The sequence below is a fragment of the Canis lupus genome, chromosome 12 (genome assembly GCF_003254725.2).
Source record: "Canis lupus dingo isolate Sandy chromosome 12, ASM325472v2, whole genome shotgun sequence".
NCBI classification, from domain to species: Eukaryota; Metazoa; Chordata; class Mammalia; order Carnivora; family Canidae; genus Canis; species Canis lupus.
In genome coordinates this window covers 68,416,028-68,435,408 of record NC_064254.1, presented here as the reverse complement: position 1 = coordinate 68,435,408, position 19,381 = coordinate 68,416,028, and the positions used below count along the sequence as shown (strand labels likewise).

At 50.4% G+C, this 19,381-nt stretch overlaps 2 protein-coding genes across 5 annotated transcripts in view; one reads left to right on the top strand and one right to left on the bottom strand.

Moving 5' to 3' along the window:
- Window positions 1-19,381, bottom strand: part of LOC112658473 (uncharacterized) — a 444,780-nt gene that overhangs the window by 255,897 nt on the left and 169,502 nt on the right. The window lies entirely within an intron of this gene.
- The window catches only part of FYN (FYN proto-oncogene, Src family tyrosine kinase), a 211,362-nt gene that overhangs the window by 173,500 nt on the left and 18,481 nt on the right, over window positions 1-19,381 (top strand). For all 4 annotated transcript variants that reach the window (XM_025444839.3, XM_025444838.3, XM_049092471.1 and 1 more), the window contains 3 exons: window positions 2,537-2,716; window positions 4,651-4,727; window positions 4,826-4,979. In XM_025444839.3, the coding sequence (XP_025300624.1) occupies window positions 2,537-2,716; window positions 4,651-4,727; window positions 4,826-4,979 (411 nt within the window). The remainder of the gene's footprint in view (window positions 1-2,536; window positions 2,717-4,650; window positions 4,728-4,825; window positions 4,980-19,381) is intronic.

The window sequence follows — 19,381 nt, the reverse complement described above, 5'->3', positions numbered from 1 at the left end:
ACAAACACACACACACACACACAGTTTTTGGGACCAAGACATTTAACCTGGGTAGCCGGTCAGGCACAGGACATCCAGATTTTGAGAGTACAGCAATACTTCGCTGTACTCCTCTATCCTCCATCACGTGGTTAACGAAGGCAGGCGTGCACAGAACGAGAAACCAATACAGTAAGAATCCATTGTTTCCTCTTCCTAAGACCTGAGAAGGTAAGATACAATGGACGGGTGACTATAGGGAAAGACCATGGGCTTTTTTTTTCCTTTTTTTTTTTTTTTTTTTTTCTCAGTGGGCCTGCATTTGAACCTTTCCTAGCTGATTAACCATGGGCAAGGGGCTAAGTTAATGTCTTTGAGCCTTAGTTCCCTCATCTGTAAAATTGGAATGATATCTACTTCACAGGATTGAGGATGACATGGACAATATACCCAGAACCCCTGCACGTAGTGGATGCTCAGTAGACCACTCAGACCTCTCTTAATTTGGTTGTCGTGTCATTGATAAGGCTGAATGCCCTGGGCCCGTCCCACTTCTTTTATAACAGCCTTTGGTCCATGGCAGCTTGGCTTAGAGAAAATCCTTGAATTTGGCCCCACCCAAACACATCTCTCCGTCAGTGAGACAGATGTTGGTGCTTATGGAATCCGCCTTCTTCCTTTCTTAGATTCAATTAAAAACAATAAAGATAGGTACCTGTTGCTATGTGTAGCTCTAAGTGTTTAGGGGTGGTCAACATTAAAAGATTTAGCACAGGGAAAGCACTTGGAACAGAACCTGGCAAGGAATAAGTATTACGTAGCTGTAGATAGAGCAGTAAGGTTAGAGACAGACACGCAGACATGCACATATATGTGTGTATAAGCTACTATATAATAAGTATATATGAATATCTGTATATGGCCTTCCTCTCCTTCATCCGCTCAATTTATAACTGAAGTTGCGGGTGCCAAGATTTTAATTCATTTATGCAGTCAGGAAGAATTGGACATTCCACGAAGATTTATTTTCAAAATGCATAATTATCAACTTGAAGTCATTATGCCGTACTATTAAGAATTTGTTTCCTACTGAACATAAAACACCATGTTATGGTGGAATGCCAGTGAGACTAACTGGGTTGTTACCAGAGAAGAAAATCTCTATTTAAAATTTTGGGATGCTGACAGCGCTCAAATAGCAAAGACCACTTACAGATTGTCACCTTCTCCACTTATATGTAGCAGTCAGATATTTTATAATTTGAATGAACTCTTCTATAAGCCACTGCTCTTTCCTAACTCAGATTTTTCTAGGCTGCATGTCGTCATTATATGAACCATGCCTTGAACAGAGTACCCAAGGGTTACAGAATTTTTTAATTCTAAAATCAGTTATATTAAATATAAAAATTAATCTTCATTTAAACCAGTTTTCTTTACAAATAGTAAAGGCATAATCTAACTCAGCAGATTTTTTTAAAGATTTTATTTATTTATTCATGAGACACAGAGAGAAAGGCACAGGGAGAAACAGGCTCCCTGTGGGGAGCCTGATCTGAGACTCGATCCCAGGACTGGAGCCAAAGGCAGATGCTTAACCACTGAACCACCCAGGTGCCCCTCCCTTAGAGTTTTAATTCATAGTTATAAGACTAATAATGGAATACACATTGAACCTAGATTTTTTTTTTTAATTCTGGAGCTGAAAGAGATTCAAAAGATAATCCAGTTCCGTTCCTATATTTTATAGATGAGGCAACCTGTGATCATAAACCAGGCCTGTCTCTGTATCTACTTGATTTTAACATGTTATGCCTAAATACTTCTGTTCCCTCTTTGCTGCTGTTTAATTTTTTCACTCTAACTGATAGAAGCTATTGTTCTTGTGGCTGACCATCAGTTAACATGAGGAACTTTCCTTACCTGGTTGAAGTATGGGACAAGTAGGCTGTGAGCTTCTTGCCAAAGCTCAATAGTATACTTGTAATCTTACCTATGTATCAGCTGTTCAAGGACTCGGTCAAGTAGCCCATCCACTGCAGACAGTTGAAAGTCTAGAGGAAATTTCCAGACATCCTCAGTGTGTTGCCATGTGTTTTTTTTTAATGGCACTCTTCATAAAATGGCTTCTTCCATGCTCACTCTACTGCCGAAGGGATAGCTATGGGATGGCCAGGCCTGTTCTAATGACCTTTGGGCTTTCATCCTTGTAAAGAAGTGTCCAGAGCTTTTGGTAACAATTTGTAATCACATGAGTGAGCCCCAGAAAAGGAAAGTCGCATAATATCGAAATCAGAAAAAAGTAATACGGCCATAGGTAAACGCATTTTTCTTGTTGAAAATATTTGACAGAGTCCTTACATTTGATTGTCCTCATTCAACAAAAAAAAAAAAAAAGAGAGATTAAGTTTTTAAGTTATAAAAAAAAAAGGAAAAAAAAAGTTTTTAAGTTAAACTCTAACTTTATGTAAGGAGCTATTGATTGAAAAGCTTTTTTGTTGTTGTTTCCTTCAAAAGAGGAGCTTTGATTTGACTCAGTATTGTGGGATGTGTGCAGGTACCTGGAATGGAAACACAAAAGTAGCCATAAAGACTCTTAAACCAGGCACAATGTCCCCTGAGTCCTTCCTGGAGGAGGCACAGATCATGAAGAAGTTGAAACACGACAAGTTGGTCCAGCTCTACGCGGTGGTGTCCGAGGAGCCAATCTACATTGTCACCGAGTACATGAATAAAGGTTGGGATCCCTCTCACAGTTGTTGTTGTTTTGGGGAGGGAAATGGTGGTGCCTGCTTGCTTTTTCCCTGCTTTCTGCATGAGTCAAGCATTCCCGTCAGGAAGCACAAATTGCTCATTAATAAAAACAGTTTTAAAACAGACCATGACCTTGAGTGTGCTCCCACCCCTAGGTCCTTATGAAACACAGCACCTTTTACACGCTGCACATGTCAGGAGTCTCAGCTCCTCTCCGTAACGAAAGCATTCATTTTTAATGTCAAGGGTGGTGGCGAGGGCTGTGATCATTTGCTGTCATTTCGGATGGCATGCCTTGTGCTAAATTTCCTTTTTCAGGGCTGAACGGTTCATATCAGACACAGGTCTCTGGGTTCATTTTGTCTCCATCTTCTCAGCACCTTTGTTTTTCCAACTCTCTTAAATATCAGATGAAGAAAGACATGCTTTTAAAGAGCACATTTTTTTAAGATTTATTTATTTATCTATTAGAGAGAAAGAGAATACAACCGGGAGGGGCAGAAGGAGAAGGAGAGAGAGTCTCAAGCAGACTCCCTGCTGAGTGCAGAGCCTGATGCAGGGCTCGATCTCACGACCCGGAGATCATGACCTGAGCCGAAACCAAGAGCCGGGCGTTCAATCAACTGCAGCACCCAAGCGGCCTAGAGAGCTCATTTTATTCTCATTCTCTCTCTTTCTAATCAAAAGCAGTATTGCCAGGGATAAGGCCAAAGATCACTTTGTTTCGGAAAAATAGACGAACCAAACAAGAAACAACCTTAAAAGGCAATGAATGCATCGTACAACAGAGGACCCCAGTGTAATTTTTTCCTTTCCATGTACTTTGTTTTTAAATATATTCGGAAAAAATGTTTTTTCCTGGCAGATTGCTTGTCTTTTGTCTCCAGGGTTATTTGGTCAATAACTTTGTGATTAAAGCATGCAAGCAATCACCAGTGACCATCACAAGCCTCCGGCCTCTGCGCAGGATTGTTCGAGCCCTGGTGTTGGTCCTAAGCAACTTAGGCCGTGCTGTCACGGTGGCTCTGAGGCGTCAAATATCCGGAAGGCCTGGCTGGCCATGATCCAACGAGGGGAGCTACCTGCCCCACTCTATATTCCTCAGATATTCTTTCCTTGATTTAAAAATCTGTAAATAAGCTAGGCCAGTGCTTCTCAAACTTTGCTATGTATCAAGATCACCCAGCAGGCTTCTCACACTGCACGTTTCCAGGCCCCGCCTCCTGAGTTTCTGATTCTGATTCTGGCACACAACCTGAGAGTTTCTAACAGATTCCCCGAGGGATGCAATCCCTGCTGGTCCCAGAACCACACTTTGGGAACCACTTGGCGGGCAGCGTCTTCCCCATGTCGGTGGGGGCTGCTGGGGATGAAGCAAAGTAGTGCAGCTCCCCACGTATCCCCACATGTCCCCATGTGCCCTTCTTTGTGACATAAAGGGAATCATATCCCACGCATTATGCTTTTTTCAAACTTTTGTTCTTTTTTTTTTTAAGATTTTATTTATTTATTCACGAGAGACACAGAGAGAGAGGCAGAGACACAGGCAGAGGGAGAAGCAGGCTCCCTGCAGGGACCTGATGTGTGACTCGATCCCAGGATCCCGGGATCACACACTGAGCCAAAGGCAGATGCTCCACCACTGAACAACCCAGGCATCCCCAAACTTTTGTTCTTAGAAATGAAGTCACCATTGTCTGTGCTGAAATCTGAAATCTGAAAGATAAAACCGCTGCCTCTCAAACAAGAGTTTTTTCTACCCTCCTTTTTTTTTTTGTATGAATCTCTTTTTTCTTCATCAGCGGCATCATCTATTCAATCACCTCATTATTTCTAATAAGAAAACCAAATGCAGCCCTTTGTCAGGCATTTTTATCTTCCAGAGTAAATTGAAATGGTTTTATGTTTTGTCCACAGGAAGTTTACTCGATTTCTTAAAAGACGGGGAAGGAAGAGCTCTGAAATTACCAAACCTCGTGGATATGGCAGCACAGGTAGGCTGCGTGGTCCTCTGACGCCCGCCTCAGGCGTAAGGCCGTGTGAGCCCGTGGAGTCGTGGTGTGACGTGCGTCCTGTTCCTCCGTTCCTACAGGTTGCCGCGGGAATGGCTTACATCGAGCGCATGAATTACATCCACAGGGACCTGCGGTCAGCAAACATCCTAGTGGGGAACGGACTAATATGCAAGATTGCTGACTTTGGATTGGCGAGGTTGATCGAAGACAATGAGTACACAGCAAGACAAGGTGGGCATTTATATGGGATGGCTCGTGATCACATCCGAGACAACAGTCGCTTGCGGCACCATCCTTCCTCTCTCCTTCCCTTCCCCACCTCCAGAAAAATATTTGGAATGGCGTCCTCCAGCTGAGGTGTTTCTTCTTGCTCTGGCAGGGATCCGATAGCTCTACAGGTGGGAGACTATAGTGGGTTCAATGGATGGACAGCATGTTGCCTTCTGGTGACTGAGCGTCCACTGATGTGGTCTTCCTGGCTCAGGCTGGCCCCCGCACAGCGTCCAAGCCTCGGACGCTTTGCCTTTGGGGAAAGAGGGCTGTGGAAAGCCAAGAGATACATCAAATCATAGCTTGTCGTTCCATCCAAGTCTCAGCAGAGGACAGAAACATGCTCATTGGAGAATTTAATAAAGGAGTTCTTTATAAAGGCATGGGCAGGGTTAGGGAAACCAACAAGGCATGCTGTGATGTCCCGGAGCTCAAGGGTGACGGCCGTCACCGACTGAGGCCAGAAGGGCAGTGGGCACGGAGCAGGCACCAGGGCTAAGAACGAGAGGCCACGTTGCAGAGAAAGGCCAGGCTTGGATCGGGCGATTTCGTACCTGAGCCTGCCCTTGGGGCTCCTCCAGATTTGCCGCCAAACCCGGGGGGGAATCCAGGGGTCAGAGGAGCCCACTGAGGAGCCCAGCTGGGTTGAGAACCAGGAGACAAGCAGAAGAGGGATCTAGAGGAAGGATGGGAAATAACCGTGTCAGCTGAGCACCCCACCCCTCTAAATCATCTCCCTCCGCTCTCCCTCCCCCAAAGATTTGTAGAAATCAGACTCTAGATTAAACACACCCCAGGCCCGCAGCCACTCCGGTGGGGAGCTTTTCGGCTACTTTTAGAGCACCCGATGCCAGGGAGGGAATTCCCAGGGCTGTTTTCCTCCTTCCCGGATGTGCACACCGCGGTGAGCAAGGTACGTGTGTGGAATTAGGAGTGCCGTTAGCAGCGGAGCGTAGGCCTGTCGCGTAGAAGGTAACGCTGGCATCTGAAGGGAGCGGGGAGGCTGCGTGGCTGTTGTTTTTCACCAAGCCTAGGCCTTCGGAGCAAGGCGAAGCGGGACTGGAATGTATGGCAGGGCAGTGCTTCCTACTGGATTTCAGAACGGCCACCCTGGGACTCCCGTCCTTTCTTTCTTTTTAAATTCTTTCATTCCGTGTCAGTTCTCCCCTCCTCATTCTCGGCAGCCTCAAGCGAGGAGGAAAGCGCTTAAACGAAGACCCTGGTTGGTGCAGATACCGTCCAAATGCTCACTCTCACGTCGGTCAGACAGCTTGGCTGTTTGAATTTCCCCAACACGTGGCAGCTCTTGTGCTGGAGCCAAATGCCCACACCGCGAGCGTGCCCATGCGCGTGCGCACGCACATACACATGCACACACACGCTACTGCGCGGCCAGATGGCAGGCCCTGTCCCTAATCAAAAGCACACGAGCAGCTGTGATTGGCACTGGTCATCCGGACAGAAATGTGGCCGTGATTTTGAGTCAAGGGTCTGCAGCGTCCCTGGGTCTGAGACCTGGCCCTAAATGAGACAGTTTGCCCTGCAGCAAACCCATCAGGTCCCAACTCACAGACCCAGAAGCTGGGGGGCCGCGTGGGGAGCAGGTGAAGGTTTGGAGACATGAATATTTAATTCAGGAAGGGGCGAGATGGGAGTCGGTCTCGGCAGTCGGTCGTGTAAGTGTGCTCGCGGGAGTGAGTAGAGTCCGGGTGCCGGGTGGGGCGGTCCAGGGTGTGCCTCTCCCCTCTCCCACACTTTGGACTCCACAGAGTGTGTGGCTACAAATTCTTGCCTTGAACCACCCATAAGTTAGAAGTTGCAGGGCAGAAACCAAGGACGTTGGGAAGGGTGCCATGGACAGGGCTTCGAAGGTTAGTCCACGGAGTGGGGTCGTCGGGCTGTGGCCCTGGGTGACTGGCGCCCGAGGGACAGTGTGCACGCGGCCACCCTCGGCCCTGGCCATGCAATCCCACCCTCCTCCACGGTCGGCTGTCCTGATCACCCTTCTGCTGGCTTCCGCACCCCCACCATCACGTTCCCGGATGCTGCCCCCGACGCCTTCTGAAGAATCCACTCATACCCTTCGTACCGTATTTCCTTTGCTTAACTTCCAAATAGAGCGTCCCGCCCACTCCCTCTCTCTTCCCTTTCACAAATGTCCTCCCGTCCATGCCAAACACCGGAAAGAGACAAATAAGGAGAAGGAAATGAGGTGGAGAACTGCACTCGGGGATAAGCAAAGGCTGTGGGGCTCCAGGATCTGCGAGGAGAATAGAAGCAATGGTCGCCTGCAGCAGAGGGAGAGGAAGGAGCCGGGGCATCTACAGGGGACCCTATGGAGGGCCGGGCCCGGGAGCCTAAATGTGAAGAGTCGGGAGGGAAGCGAGAGAAAGAGACTCGGGTTGAGCACCTTGCACAAAGGCAGGCAGCTAGTCAAAGGGCAGAGGCAAGATCGGAGTCTCCAGGTGTGGCGGCAGCATTGCTTCCCCTCTCTTCAGCTGTGCCCACTGCCGCTCAGCCAGACAGTGATTTAAAAAACAAAAACAAAAACTAACAGTCATAAGTCCCTTTTCCCCTTTATTGTGTGGGAAAGTGTTTTTAAGGGGGAGCCTCTCATGTGCAAGTGTGAGGGAGCTTGAAAGAGCTGCATCTTGGAGCTCTGGGCCTGCTCCCCCAGGGCCTGGCCCGCCCCGGCCTCTGCAGGAGGAAGGGGCCGGCGTGTAGCTGTCAGGGTGCTCTGCAGATGGCACGCGCTGCACGCTGAGGTTTCTGCTGGGGACTCATCGGCTCCTCCAGACAGCTGGCCCGCGAGCCTGGTAGTATTTACAAGCCGGGTTTTATGTTACCCCCAGGCCACGGCCAGGGGAGATCCTGATTATGGAAGTGAGGGCAGAGTTCAGAAGCAAGCGCTGAACACAGGTATTTGGGGACTCTGAGCGGCAGTGGTTTCTCCGCACGGTTGAGGGTTTCCCAGCTAGGGGCGCACCGAAGCGTCTGTCACCATCCCCCGGCCCTGGGTAGATGCAGTGACATTCCCCAGGGCACAGAATTGGATTTGGACACGCGTCCAGCAGCCCTCCCTGCGTTGCTCTCCCCCTACCGCCCCCCGCCCCCCTGGACTGTGAGCAGAAGCCCCCGTCAGGGAGGAGGTCAGCGCCAGGGTCAGAGCCGGTGAGGGTGGTCCTCTACCAACAGCCTTCTAGAGGCGACCAGAGATCACTTGGCGCTGCTCTGTTACCCGCACGGCTCCCTCCATCACAGCAGGTCGTCTTTGGTCATAAACTCGTTGCTAAATTCTGTGCAATCAGAGTCTCTAAGTAACGCCACCATTAACTCCGTGAATGCCTCGTCTGGGAGAGGGATTTTGCTGGGAGCTACTGCTCTAAGGAAGCAGGACGCACCCCGGGGGCAGGGGTGGGGGTGGGGGTGCATCCTGCAGGAGAGCAGAGGGACACACAGGTCCGGCGCTGAAGCCACATAAAACCATCGCCTCGGCCAAGTTATTTCACTTCTCTGCATCTCAGTTTGCTTCCCTGTAAAGTGGAAATATATTTTACCTGCTTCGTGCTTTAATTTTTGCCAAGACAGCTAAAAGCAATGTAAAGTCTCAGCACAGGGCCCGGAACATGGCAGGCGGTGAATACATACCCTTGTCATTGTGCCTCGTACGTGGTGACAGCCCTTGGGGAGCCCACCCGGGCAAGAGTGGGCTGTAGACGCCCTGGAGAGGCTCCAACGCTGTGGAGGACAGGGAGAGGCGAGGGCAGTTCCCGCGTAGCCAGATGCAGGTTATAGGAGACTGGAATCGCCAGCGACAGAAATAAGGGAGTCGGAGTCGGAGAGAGGGGCTCATTTTTCAGAGAAAGAGGAGGAGTTTGGTTCTGGGTTTGCGGAGCTGGAGGTGGTTGTGGTGGTGGATCCCCAGGCAGTGTCCAATCCCTCACTGCTGCCCCATCCCCCTGCCCTGGGTCCTCACCTCCCAGCGCCTCTCCCCCCACCCCCCATCCCCCCCAGACTCCCGCTGGCCTCTCTCCCCACTCCCCACCCCCCATGCCCCCAGGCTCCCACTGGCCTCTCCCCCTCCTCCATCCCCTCCCCCAGGCTCCCACTGGCCTCTCTCCCCACCCCCATCCCCCCAGGCTCCCACTGGCCTCTCCCCCTCCTCCATCCCCTCCCCCAGGCTCCCACTGGCCTCTCTCCCCACCCCCCATCCCCCCAGGCTCCCACTGGCCTCTCCCCCTCCTCCATCCCCTCCCCCAAGCTCCCACTGGCCTCTCCCCCACCCCCCATCCCCCCCAGGCTCCCACTGGCCTCTTCCCCCACCTCCATCCCCTCCCCCAGGCTCCTGCTGGCCTCTCCCCCCACCTCCATCCCCCCCCAGGCTCCCGCTGGCCTCTCCCCCTACCCCCTATGCCCCCAGGCTCCCACTGGCCTCTCCCCGTTCTCCATCCCCTCCCCCAGGCTCCCGCTGGCCTCTACCCCCCACCCCCCATCCCCCCAGGCTCCCACTGGCCTCTACCCCCTCCTCCATCCCCTCCCCCAGGCTCCCGCTGGCCTCTCCCCCTACCTGCAGGGTCACCTGAGGTCCAATCTCAGCCGTGTCCCTACTGCAGCATCACCTCCTCCCATAACCACCAGCGTGGGCGGCTGTCACCGAGCCTTGCTTTCTAACCGGTGCAGTTCCCCTCCACCCAGCAGCTCCTTCAGAGCTCACGCAGACAGGCAGGAAGAGTTCTTGATCGACCCCATTCTCTTCTTGAGCTTTCAGGAAGCTCAGTGCTGACTAGGCCCGATCTAAACCTAACACGTTCGGGTCGACTTGGATTGTGTAGAAGAACGGCCTGCTTTTGTCGACACTTATTTATTTTTATTGAGCCATAACATACAGACGACAAAATGAGTAACGGCAAAGTGTACAACCCAGTAAGTTGTTACACACGTGTCCGCCCCTGAAACCACCCATGGATGAAGACACAGGCCACACCGCCAGCACCCCAGGACCCCGCTCGGCCCCCTTCCAACCACAGCCGCCTGCCTGGGTAGCCACTGTTCCTACCTGCGCCCAGAGATTCCTTCTGCTGGTGGTGGCACCTTGTCTAAATGAGCCATGTAGCATTGCTCCCCTGTGTCCAGCTTCTTTCCCACCTTCTTACGTCTGCAGGGCTCATCCCTGCTGCTGCGTGCATCAGCTCTTTCCCTTCTCTTGCTGAGCCGTATTCCACCCTACAAATTGTATCAGTTTATCTGTTCTACTGGTATTTCTGATTTGGGGTCATTATGGACTAGGCTGCCGTGGCGGAGGACAAAGGTCCCTCTGTCTCGTGGTTAGGTCCCAGGAATAGAACTGTCGGGGCGCCTGGGTAACACAGTCGGTTTGGCATCCACTTCTTGATTTTGGCTCAGGTCATGGTCTCCGGGTCATGACATCGAGCCCCACATCAGGCTCTGTGCTCAGCACGGAGTCTACTTGAGATTCTTTCTCTCTCCCTCCGCCCCTTCTGCTCATGCACTCTCTCTATATATATATCTCAAATAAATAAATAAATCTTCAGGGGGATCCCTGGGTGGCTCAGCGGTTTAGCGCTTGCCTTTGGCCCAGGGCGCGATCCTGGAGTCCCGGGATCAAGTCCCACATCGGGCTCCCTGCAGGGAGCCTGCTTCTCCCTCCTCCTGTGTCTCTGCCTCTCTCTCTCTGTGTCTATCTCTATAATAAATAGATAAATAAATCCTTAAAAATCAATCAATCAATCTTTAAAACATAAAAAGAGGGATCCCTGGGTGGCGCAGCGGTTTGGCGCCTGCCTTTGGCCCAGGGCGTGATCCTGGAGACCCGGGATCGAATCCCACATCAGGCTCCTGGTGCATGGAGCCTGCTTCTCCCTCTGCCTGTGTCTCTGCCTCTCTCTCTCTCTCTGTGACTATCATGAATAAATAAATAAAATCTTAAAAAAAAAAAAAGATTAAAAAAAATAATAATAAAAAAAATAAAACATAAAAAGAACCATTAGTCCTCGGGCAAGCCTAGTTTGCATTTATAGATACTGCCCTGCAGACTTTGTGGACATGCCTTTAGAGGTGTAATACAAGGTCGCTGTGTTACCTGCTGGTGGGACACTTCGAAGAAGCCAGGACTAGAGGTTACAAGGCCTGGGTTTGAACAAACTCACTTACAAATCACTTGACCTTTGTGAAATGGAAAAGTGAAAATAGCTACCTCATGTAATTAGCGCAGGACTCCTTGGGCTGTCTATGAAAGCTCTTCAGGGGCAGTGGAATGTAAAAACCATCCTTATGACCCAAACTTCTTGTGTCTGATGTACATTATCCTTGAAAAGTCTCTTTCTTTCTTACCTTAAAAAAGAAGTTAAGAAAAAGACTACTAGTAATCAGGAAAGAAGAATCAATCTTTTAAGACAAAAAAAAAAAAATTAGTTCTTTAATTTTACAGCCAGCTGTGCCTGGGCCGTCACCACGTATTACCTACATGCCCCGAGGTCCCCCCCATCCCCCGCCAGCCCGAGCATAACTGCAAACCAGAGGCTCCAGCAGCGGCTCTGATGGTTGTGCCTGCGTGTGCGTGAGCACACACATAAATGCACGAGCGCTGTCGGAGCAATCCTCCCACGTGTCTGCGGGCCCAGTCTCACCGCTCCTCCATAGAGGTAATTCGGCCTGAAGATCAGCACTGAGCATACAGTAGGTACTTAATAGATACCTGCTTACAGCAGCAAAAATAGCCAAACTCACTGTCCCCTCTGTCCTCCCAGACCTGCTCCCCTGCCCTCTGGGCAGCGGGCACAGCTCTCCCTGTGGGCATCGGACACCCTGGTGACCGCAAGACCCTCCAGAGAGGACGGTGTGCTAGGCCAGCGCTCCCTGCACGCAACAGCAAGGTTGTCTTGGGGTAATGGGAAGTGCAGGAGCCTTGGAGTTGGGTGGTCTGGGTGCAGATCCCGACTCTGCATTTCCTGCTCGTTTGTTCGTGGAGCTTCAGCTTTTTTCTCCTCCCTGGAGAACCAGGGCCGGTGTTGGCCACCTTGCAGGCAGTTGTGAGGATCAGGGAAGAAGCTCTCGGGGTTTTCACTCCTTCCTGTGCTCCTGGCAGCTCCTTGCTTTATGTCTTTCTGGATAGCCTGACCCTGCTTTCCTTCTCACACACACACACGCACACGCACACGCACACGCACACACACATGCTCCCAAAGATGGGAGGGACTGAATGGGTTTAGAGCACGACATATGAAATCAAATGATCTTAGTGTAAATCCTAGCATCATTTCGAAGTAGCTGTAAATTTTGGACAAGTTACCCAACCTCCCTGGGTCTCCATCCCCACCTGGTCTCCATCACAGGACTGGGAATATCCGTAAAGCGCTCAGCACAGAGCAGACGCTGAGCTGATAGTTGTACAGTTGTTAGTAGTAATAGTGACGTCACTACTACTGATCCAGTGGGGTGATAGTAGCTGTTTGTGTGTATCTCACTCCGGCCCTCCCCTCCATCCCCCCCCCCACACACACACACACAGGCACACCCTACACACGCCTGCCTTCCTGCAGAGCACACACCCTCTCGTCTTTCCAGCCGGGTCACCTGCCTACTTAACTCTCTCCACTGCTGATTTGAATCATCACAAAGACAGGAACATAGAATTGCTCTGTGTGTTGGTTTTTTTTGTTTTGTTTTTTGTTTTTTGTTTTTTTTTTTAAGGATCACTGTGGGGAGGCGAATATCAAAGCAATTTAATCTCTGGATCTTTGGAATGTAGATAGAAACCGGGGCTCCTGTGACTTTGTATAAGACCTGCTGGGGGGGGGGCGGGGAGACCTGCCCTGAGTTTAGGTTTGTGTGTTAAATAGAGGAAGAAAAATGCGTCTGTTCAAATGCTCCCAGTATCGCAGATTTAAGTTGAATAGATTATTATCTGGAGGAAAATTCACATATAAATTAGACTGCGAAGAATTCATAATCGTTGCAGTTTTCATGTTAATTATTTCATGTTAAAAAATTGTTACTGCATAAATTAACACATTCTTTCATGGTGAACATATTTTAGAAAGATTTGTTACTTTAATAACTCTTTGTGTATTAGAAATCCCAGATGCCTGTACTAATTAAATATAATCAGATTTTGGATTCAAAAAGCACAGTAGCCATTTAACACAAACAAGGAGGCAGCTAGGTTGACAAACACAGCCAGGAAGAAGCGGATCCCGGTTTTCTTTCGAATTTTGAATCTCACGATTCAGAACTGTGAATTCAATTTCTGTCCTCCCTTTGTGTTACAATGACTGGGGATTATCAGCCTCCGAACACCAGCCTCCCAGCTCAAGGGCTCCTGCAGAATTATTAATCAGCCTCGTCCGAGGCCTCTGTAATCCGGTGGCACATCAAGGCTGATCTCGCCAGGAGATGCCCGCCCCCCCCCGCCCCCGCCCCCGTGGGCGGCACATGGGTTCTTGTTCTCTGTCAACAGCAGCACTGCCATTGCCATTCCCACACAGCGCGCCGTGACCCGAACGGCAAATGTCAGCCACGGGGAGGCGGCCGGGGACCCGTTTTTTCATCATTGGATTTAATCTAATTCTCCCCCTACTGGAGAAGCAAACCACCCTTTGACGAAAAGCAAACCCTTCCCAAAGCACCCATTGTTTTAAGGACTGAGCAGGAAGCGTGTTTGTTTGCACTGACCCCCTCCCAGAGCCCCAGGGGGTGCCGTGGCTGAGAGCCACGGGAGCTGCTCCCCTGCTGAGAGCCCGGGAGCCTCCTGCCTGCTGCTGAGCCACCCGGAGCCGCGGGGGCCACCCCGATTGTGCCCCCGGGAAGGAGCACGAATTGTGCACACCATCCATCCCGCTCCCAGAGAGGACGCGCGGAAAGCCAAAGATCACAATGAAAAGAAAGGGACTTTAACCCACCCTCGGCCACCCCAGACTCTCTTTTAAGATGAAACCCGCAGGCGGGCGACGGCCTGGGTCCTTCCACCGCCCGCCGGCCCCGGGGAGACAGATGGGACCGCGGCGAGCCCCGGTCGCTGACAGCCCGCTCCGCTCCTCTGAATCTCTTTCCTCTTTATCTGCACCGGCCAGTCACGTGTTACACGCCGGGTGGGTGTCTTTCTCCTTTGTGCTGTCTCGGGCAGAGCAATTTGGCGGTGGTTTCTGAATGGTCAAGAGCATGTCCTTGGTCTGTGCATCCCGCGTTTCTTAGCAATCAGCAAGGAGGAAGCAGATGGTCACCCTCTGTGATTTTAAAGTGTGTAAATAGGAACTGCAGACTGCCATCAAACATCAAAAATGTCACTTGGCTTCCTCGTCTTGCCTTGCTGGCAGGAGGAACTCCTTCATTTGCATCATCTGGATAATCAGGGACAGGCAGTGCAGATGAAAACTGCCCCACGCTTCGAGGCCTCCATGTCTTCCAGCTGGAGGGAGGCGCACAGCCGCATGGTGCTGGGCTCCCCAGAGGCCCCGGCGCTGTGTGGGGGCAGTCCGGAAAAGCAACCCCAAAGTGCCTATTGTCTTCCGCACATCCTCTCTTGCTTTGATTTCTTCCTCACTGCAGCCAAACCCTCAATATGACCACCAGCTGTTCCCCAAGCCCCGGCGCTTGTCCCCGCTGCCTCGCATGCTTCGTGGCCTGATGTCAGACTGCCCCTCCTGGGGGTGGCCGGATTCCTGGAATAATTTCTGTGTTGAGCTGCCTCCCAGACACGCGTTTATTACTGAGGTCTGAGTTCTCACCACCCTGAGCAGCAGCGTGCCCGTGGCTGCAAAACCCTACACCAGCGTTCTTGTCTTTTACTCTGGACAAAAGCCCACGGAGGTAGGTGTCCCTCCGACCCGGGACCGTGAATCAGGATCGTTATTCTGATTTCACTTCTCTGTCTGGCTCTTGGAAAGCTGGGAGGATCGCTGCAATTGTTCAGAGCTTTGGTGTTCTGGAATAGCCTGCAGGGTTCCTCCCTCCTTTCCTCACCTCTGCCTGAGAGAATCACTTCAATCCACCCCACCCCACCCCCGTCCTAATGCAGTCTGTGCTTCAAGCAGAGTCCTCTCGAGGAGGAGTCTTAGATTTCCTTCCGAAAAGTACGGGGACCAAATACCCATGGTTTCAGGAGCTGCCAATGCATCCCGTTCTTTTGAGCTGCCAGGGACCGTTATCGCGCGTTGCCACTGGTCACCACCGGGAAGAGAGTGGTGGGGAAACGGGCAGCCAGAGCACCCTCCCCTCACCTGCTGGCGATCCCCCAGGTCGCAGAAGAAATGTCCCTGCCTGCCCCTCCTCAACTCCAGGGTGCCAGGAGCAGAGCCCTGGCTGCAGCCGCATCCCCCTCTCCCCGCGGGCTGGGTCTCCCTCCTTCAGTTGTCCTGTGTAGGTTTTTGATACCCACTGATGGACCTGGACCTTGCACCCCCCCTTCCCTGTCTGGGCCTCCATTCTGGGCTTCCCTTGAGACTCTCCTCACCCTCTCAGCCTGAACATCCCTTCCGTGCATTTAGCCGCACCAGACCTCGGATCCGTGGCCCAGCTAATCAGCCCTTGTCTGTAGGACGTGTCCTGGCCCTGCCTCTGGCCCCTGGCTCTTGTCTTCTCTGGCTGGGCTTGGTCTTCCTCCACCCACATCCCTGATGGGACCGCGCTCCTCCCTCCTCTACTGCTTACCTCCTTCCTTCCTTCCTTCTCAGATTCCCTGCTCACCATTGTGCATTTCAGATGGGACATCATGTGAATTCACTGTACCGTTCACCTCTCCCCTACTTTTACTTTTAAAACACGGTGCTGAAATCTTATGAACCTCAAGTAGAAATTTCAACACAATGCGTCACCAGAGATAACTGGAAAACACACAGTTGTATTGCTCCAGACACATTCGGGGAACTTGAAAGTCATTCCTTTGGCCTCGTGTGAAAAATCGGAATTTTGCTCTGCCTGTTTTTATTGGGTTTGAAATCATTGTTTTGTTTGAACAACCGCAGAGCTCCAGGTCAGGTCAGCTTTGATTTCACCTCTCCTGCAGGATATCCCGTCCTCGTCCTGACGTGTCACCCCTCCCCGCCAACATAATCAGCTTCCTGTTGCTGGCACAGTTTGTGATTTCTTCTCCTTTATTCCGCAGGGTGACTTTAAAGTTGACGTCCTACACATTATTTAATTCTGGATGTAATAATTTGCAGAGTCTGTGGCTTCCTAATTAAAGGGGACCCTGGATGGATCTTTGGTTCAGAAAAACAGTGTCTGTTGTTGACGCTAATGCCTTTCCCCCTTGAAAATGCTCTTGGGGCACCACTGGAGTCTCTGTCGGAAGGACTTGGCTGCTTTTATTCCATACTGGCTTTGCCTTCTCCACCTTGGCCCAGTTTCTGTAGCCGGAGGGGATGTTTTCTGAGACAGGGCTGTGGAATTGGCCTGGTCACCAGCAGAGGAAGTAAGGTTTGACAGCCCAACTGGCCACCAAGAGCCAATAATGTGAATGGCCCCCCCACCCTCGGCCTGTCCTGGCTCCCGAGCTGAGCCTCTCCCAGGGAGAACCACGGGTCACATTGCAGCATTTCAGTGCGGCCACCTCTATCCAGAGCCCCCGTTCCCTGTGCATTTCCTCTTTCCCTCTCTCCTGAGCCCTCTTTTTTCCTAAAACCAGTGTCCCAACCTATTCAGCTGTCTGTTGGGTCTGCCTGTGAACTCTGTCTCCCCAGCTGCCTACAACGGCACATGGCAGGAGGCAAGACCATGTTTGGTCTTCTCAGGAGGCCCTCCGCCTGTGCCGGGCTCTCCCTGGATGCTCAGTAAGTTCTCAGTGATTGATGAGTGCATTGGGTTTTCTTTATCCTCTTTCCCTCTCTTAAAGTTTGAAGAGCTTCAGCTAACCAGATGCAACTCAGTGCCTTTGCATTACCGTCCAAATAGAATAATAGGGACGCCTGGGTGGCTCAGTGGTTGAGCATCTGCCTTTGGCTCAGGGCATGATCCCACAGTCCCGGGATCAAGTCCCCCATCAGGCTCCATTCATGGAGTCTGCATCTCCCTCTGCCTATGTCTCTCCGTACCCCTCTCTCTGTGTCTCTCATGAATAAACATATAAAATCTTAAAAAAAACAAAAAACAAATAGAATAATAATTGGCATTTATTCAGCTGTTACAGTGCGCCAGAGGCTGTGCTGAGCCCCTTACATTATTTATAATTCTCACCACAACCTCATCAGGTTATCATCATCCCGATTTACAGACACAGAGACTGAGACTGGGGGCAGTTTTAAGTGGTCACCCAGCAAATGGGACGTGCAAGCCCAGATCTACTGACTCCAAAGCTCCCTTCATAAATAGCCATCCTGGGCCTTCCACAAATGGCCCCTCGATCCCAGCACAGCCCATGGGGTGCACCCCTTTGCACTCTCACTTAAGAGCACTTTCTCCCTGATTCCTGGCCAACTTACATGCACTAAGTGCAGGAGGTAGACTTGGGAGTGGAAGTCTCTGCCATTTTCATTTGAATATTCCAGGGCCACTGCCATCATCTTAATGCATGAAGATGCATGAAATATAGGAAGTAACCAAATCAAGTAAGAACCGCTTCTGTTTGAGGCGAAGAAAACAGCTTGCCTGGCCACTAGGGATAGAGAACCTTCATTAACCGGACTGGATCCTGGGGGTTGGGATGAGCCATCCTGACTTAATGAATTTAACTGGCCTTCCTGCTTTCACTTAAAAATCAAGAGCATTTGGTCAGACCATCCTACAGTAGGGTAAGGATGCCTTTATTCCTGTAACACTAGGGGTGAAAACAATCACTAGTTGTTACACTGCCGTGTATTTGCTCTTTTCTTTTTTTTGGTTTGATTAAACATGCATGAAAGAAGGGAATTTCTTTGGATAAATTGCTGGAATAAATTGCCTTTAGTCCGTTAAAGATTAGTTGAGCAGTTGCTCTTTTAGCAGCTGTAGGCGAGGTACTGTCAAGGAATGGAAGTATTAAACATGGTCTCCAACCTCAAAGGATTTGCATTCTACTTAAGGAGACAAAAAAATAACACATGCAGAACTAGCAGAAGGACATGTTGGGGACATGGGCATTGCAGCATGGGGTATCGTGTTCAAGGACTTGGACTCTGGAACCAGACTCCCTTGGTTCAAATCCAGCTCCGCCGTTTCCACACGGTCTTTGGCATATCACTTTACCTCCCCGTGTTCAGTTTTCTCATCTGGAGAACAGGACTATTACTGGCATCTACCTCCTGCGTGTAAAGCACTTAGCCTGATGCCTGACACTTAGCAAGCACTCAGTGCATGTTTAGCTGTTGTTGTGGCTACTACTGTCAAGCATTCGACGGTTATTTATAACGTTGGCTCCAAGTGCGTTGGAGAGATCGATGAAAGCTGGAGTAATCACAGATGACTTCATGAGGAAGGTGGGAAGGGAGAGGAGTATGTTTCAGCTTAGCAAGTGGAAGAGAAGAAGACATTTAGAACAAGCTAACAAGCAGCAGGCACGATTATGCCAAGTGCAGGGTACAGATTCTGGGAAAGCAAACCAGAAGAGAAGTTGTGTTTGGGGTTGCAAGAGCTCAAGTTGGATAGGTACGTGGGTGTGAAAACCAGGTGGGGGATTTTGCCTTAATGCCGTGGGGGACCCGCTCTGTGGTGGGTAAGGGGAGTATCATGAGGCTGAGGTTTAAGTGACTCATTGGAAGGACAATGAGCCAAAGGCAGGGCACGATCCATGAACTGTGACGGGAAGGCTGACCAGAGGGACAAGGCCCCAAGACAAGTTTCAGCAAAGAGCTTAAACCAGAAATGGCAAATGTGGGGTGCCTGGGTGGCTCAGTGGTCGAGCATCTGCCTTTGGCTCGAGTCGTGAATCTGTGGTCGCAGAATTGAGTCCTGCATTGGGCTCCCTGCATGGAGCCTGCTTCTCCCTCTGCCTGTGTCTCTGCCTCTCTCTCTCTCTCTCATGAATAAATAAATAAATAAATAAATAAATAAATAAATAAATAAATAAATAAATAAATAAAAATCTTAAAAAAAAAAGAAAGGGCAGATGTGGGAGGCCTGTTACAGAGGGAAAGAGGGAGCCTTGGTGATACTGGGGGCCTGGCTGGCTCAGTCAGTAAAGCATATGACTCTTGATCTCAAGGTCATGAGCTCGAACCCCACTTTGGGCATAGAGATTATTTAAAAAAAAAAAAAGGAAAAGAAAGAAACCTTGGTGATAGATCAGCTCTGAGGTTGCAAGAAAAGGAGAAGTTCCAGCTGGCTTTCAGGCTTTTCACTTTGAACCCCGGCAGAATGATGATCTGACCCCCGGGAAAGGGATAGCATAAAAAAATTTTTTTTTTAATTAAAAAGGCACTCCACTCGCATCCTAA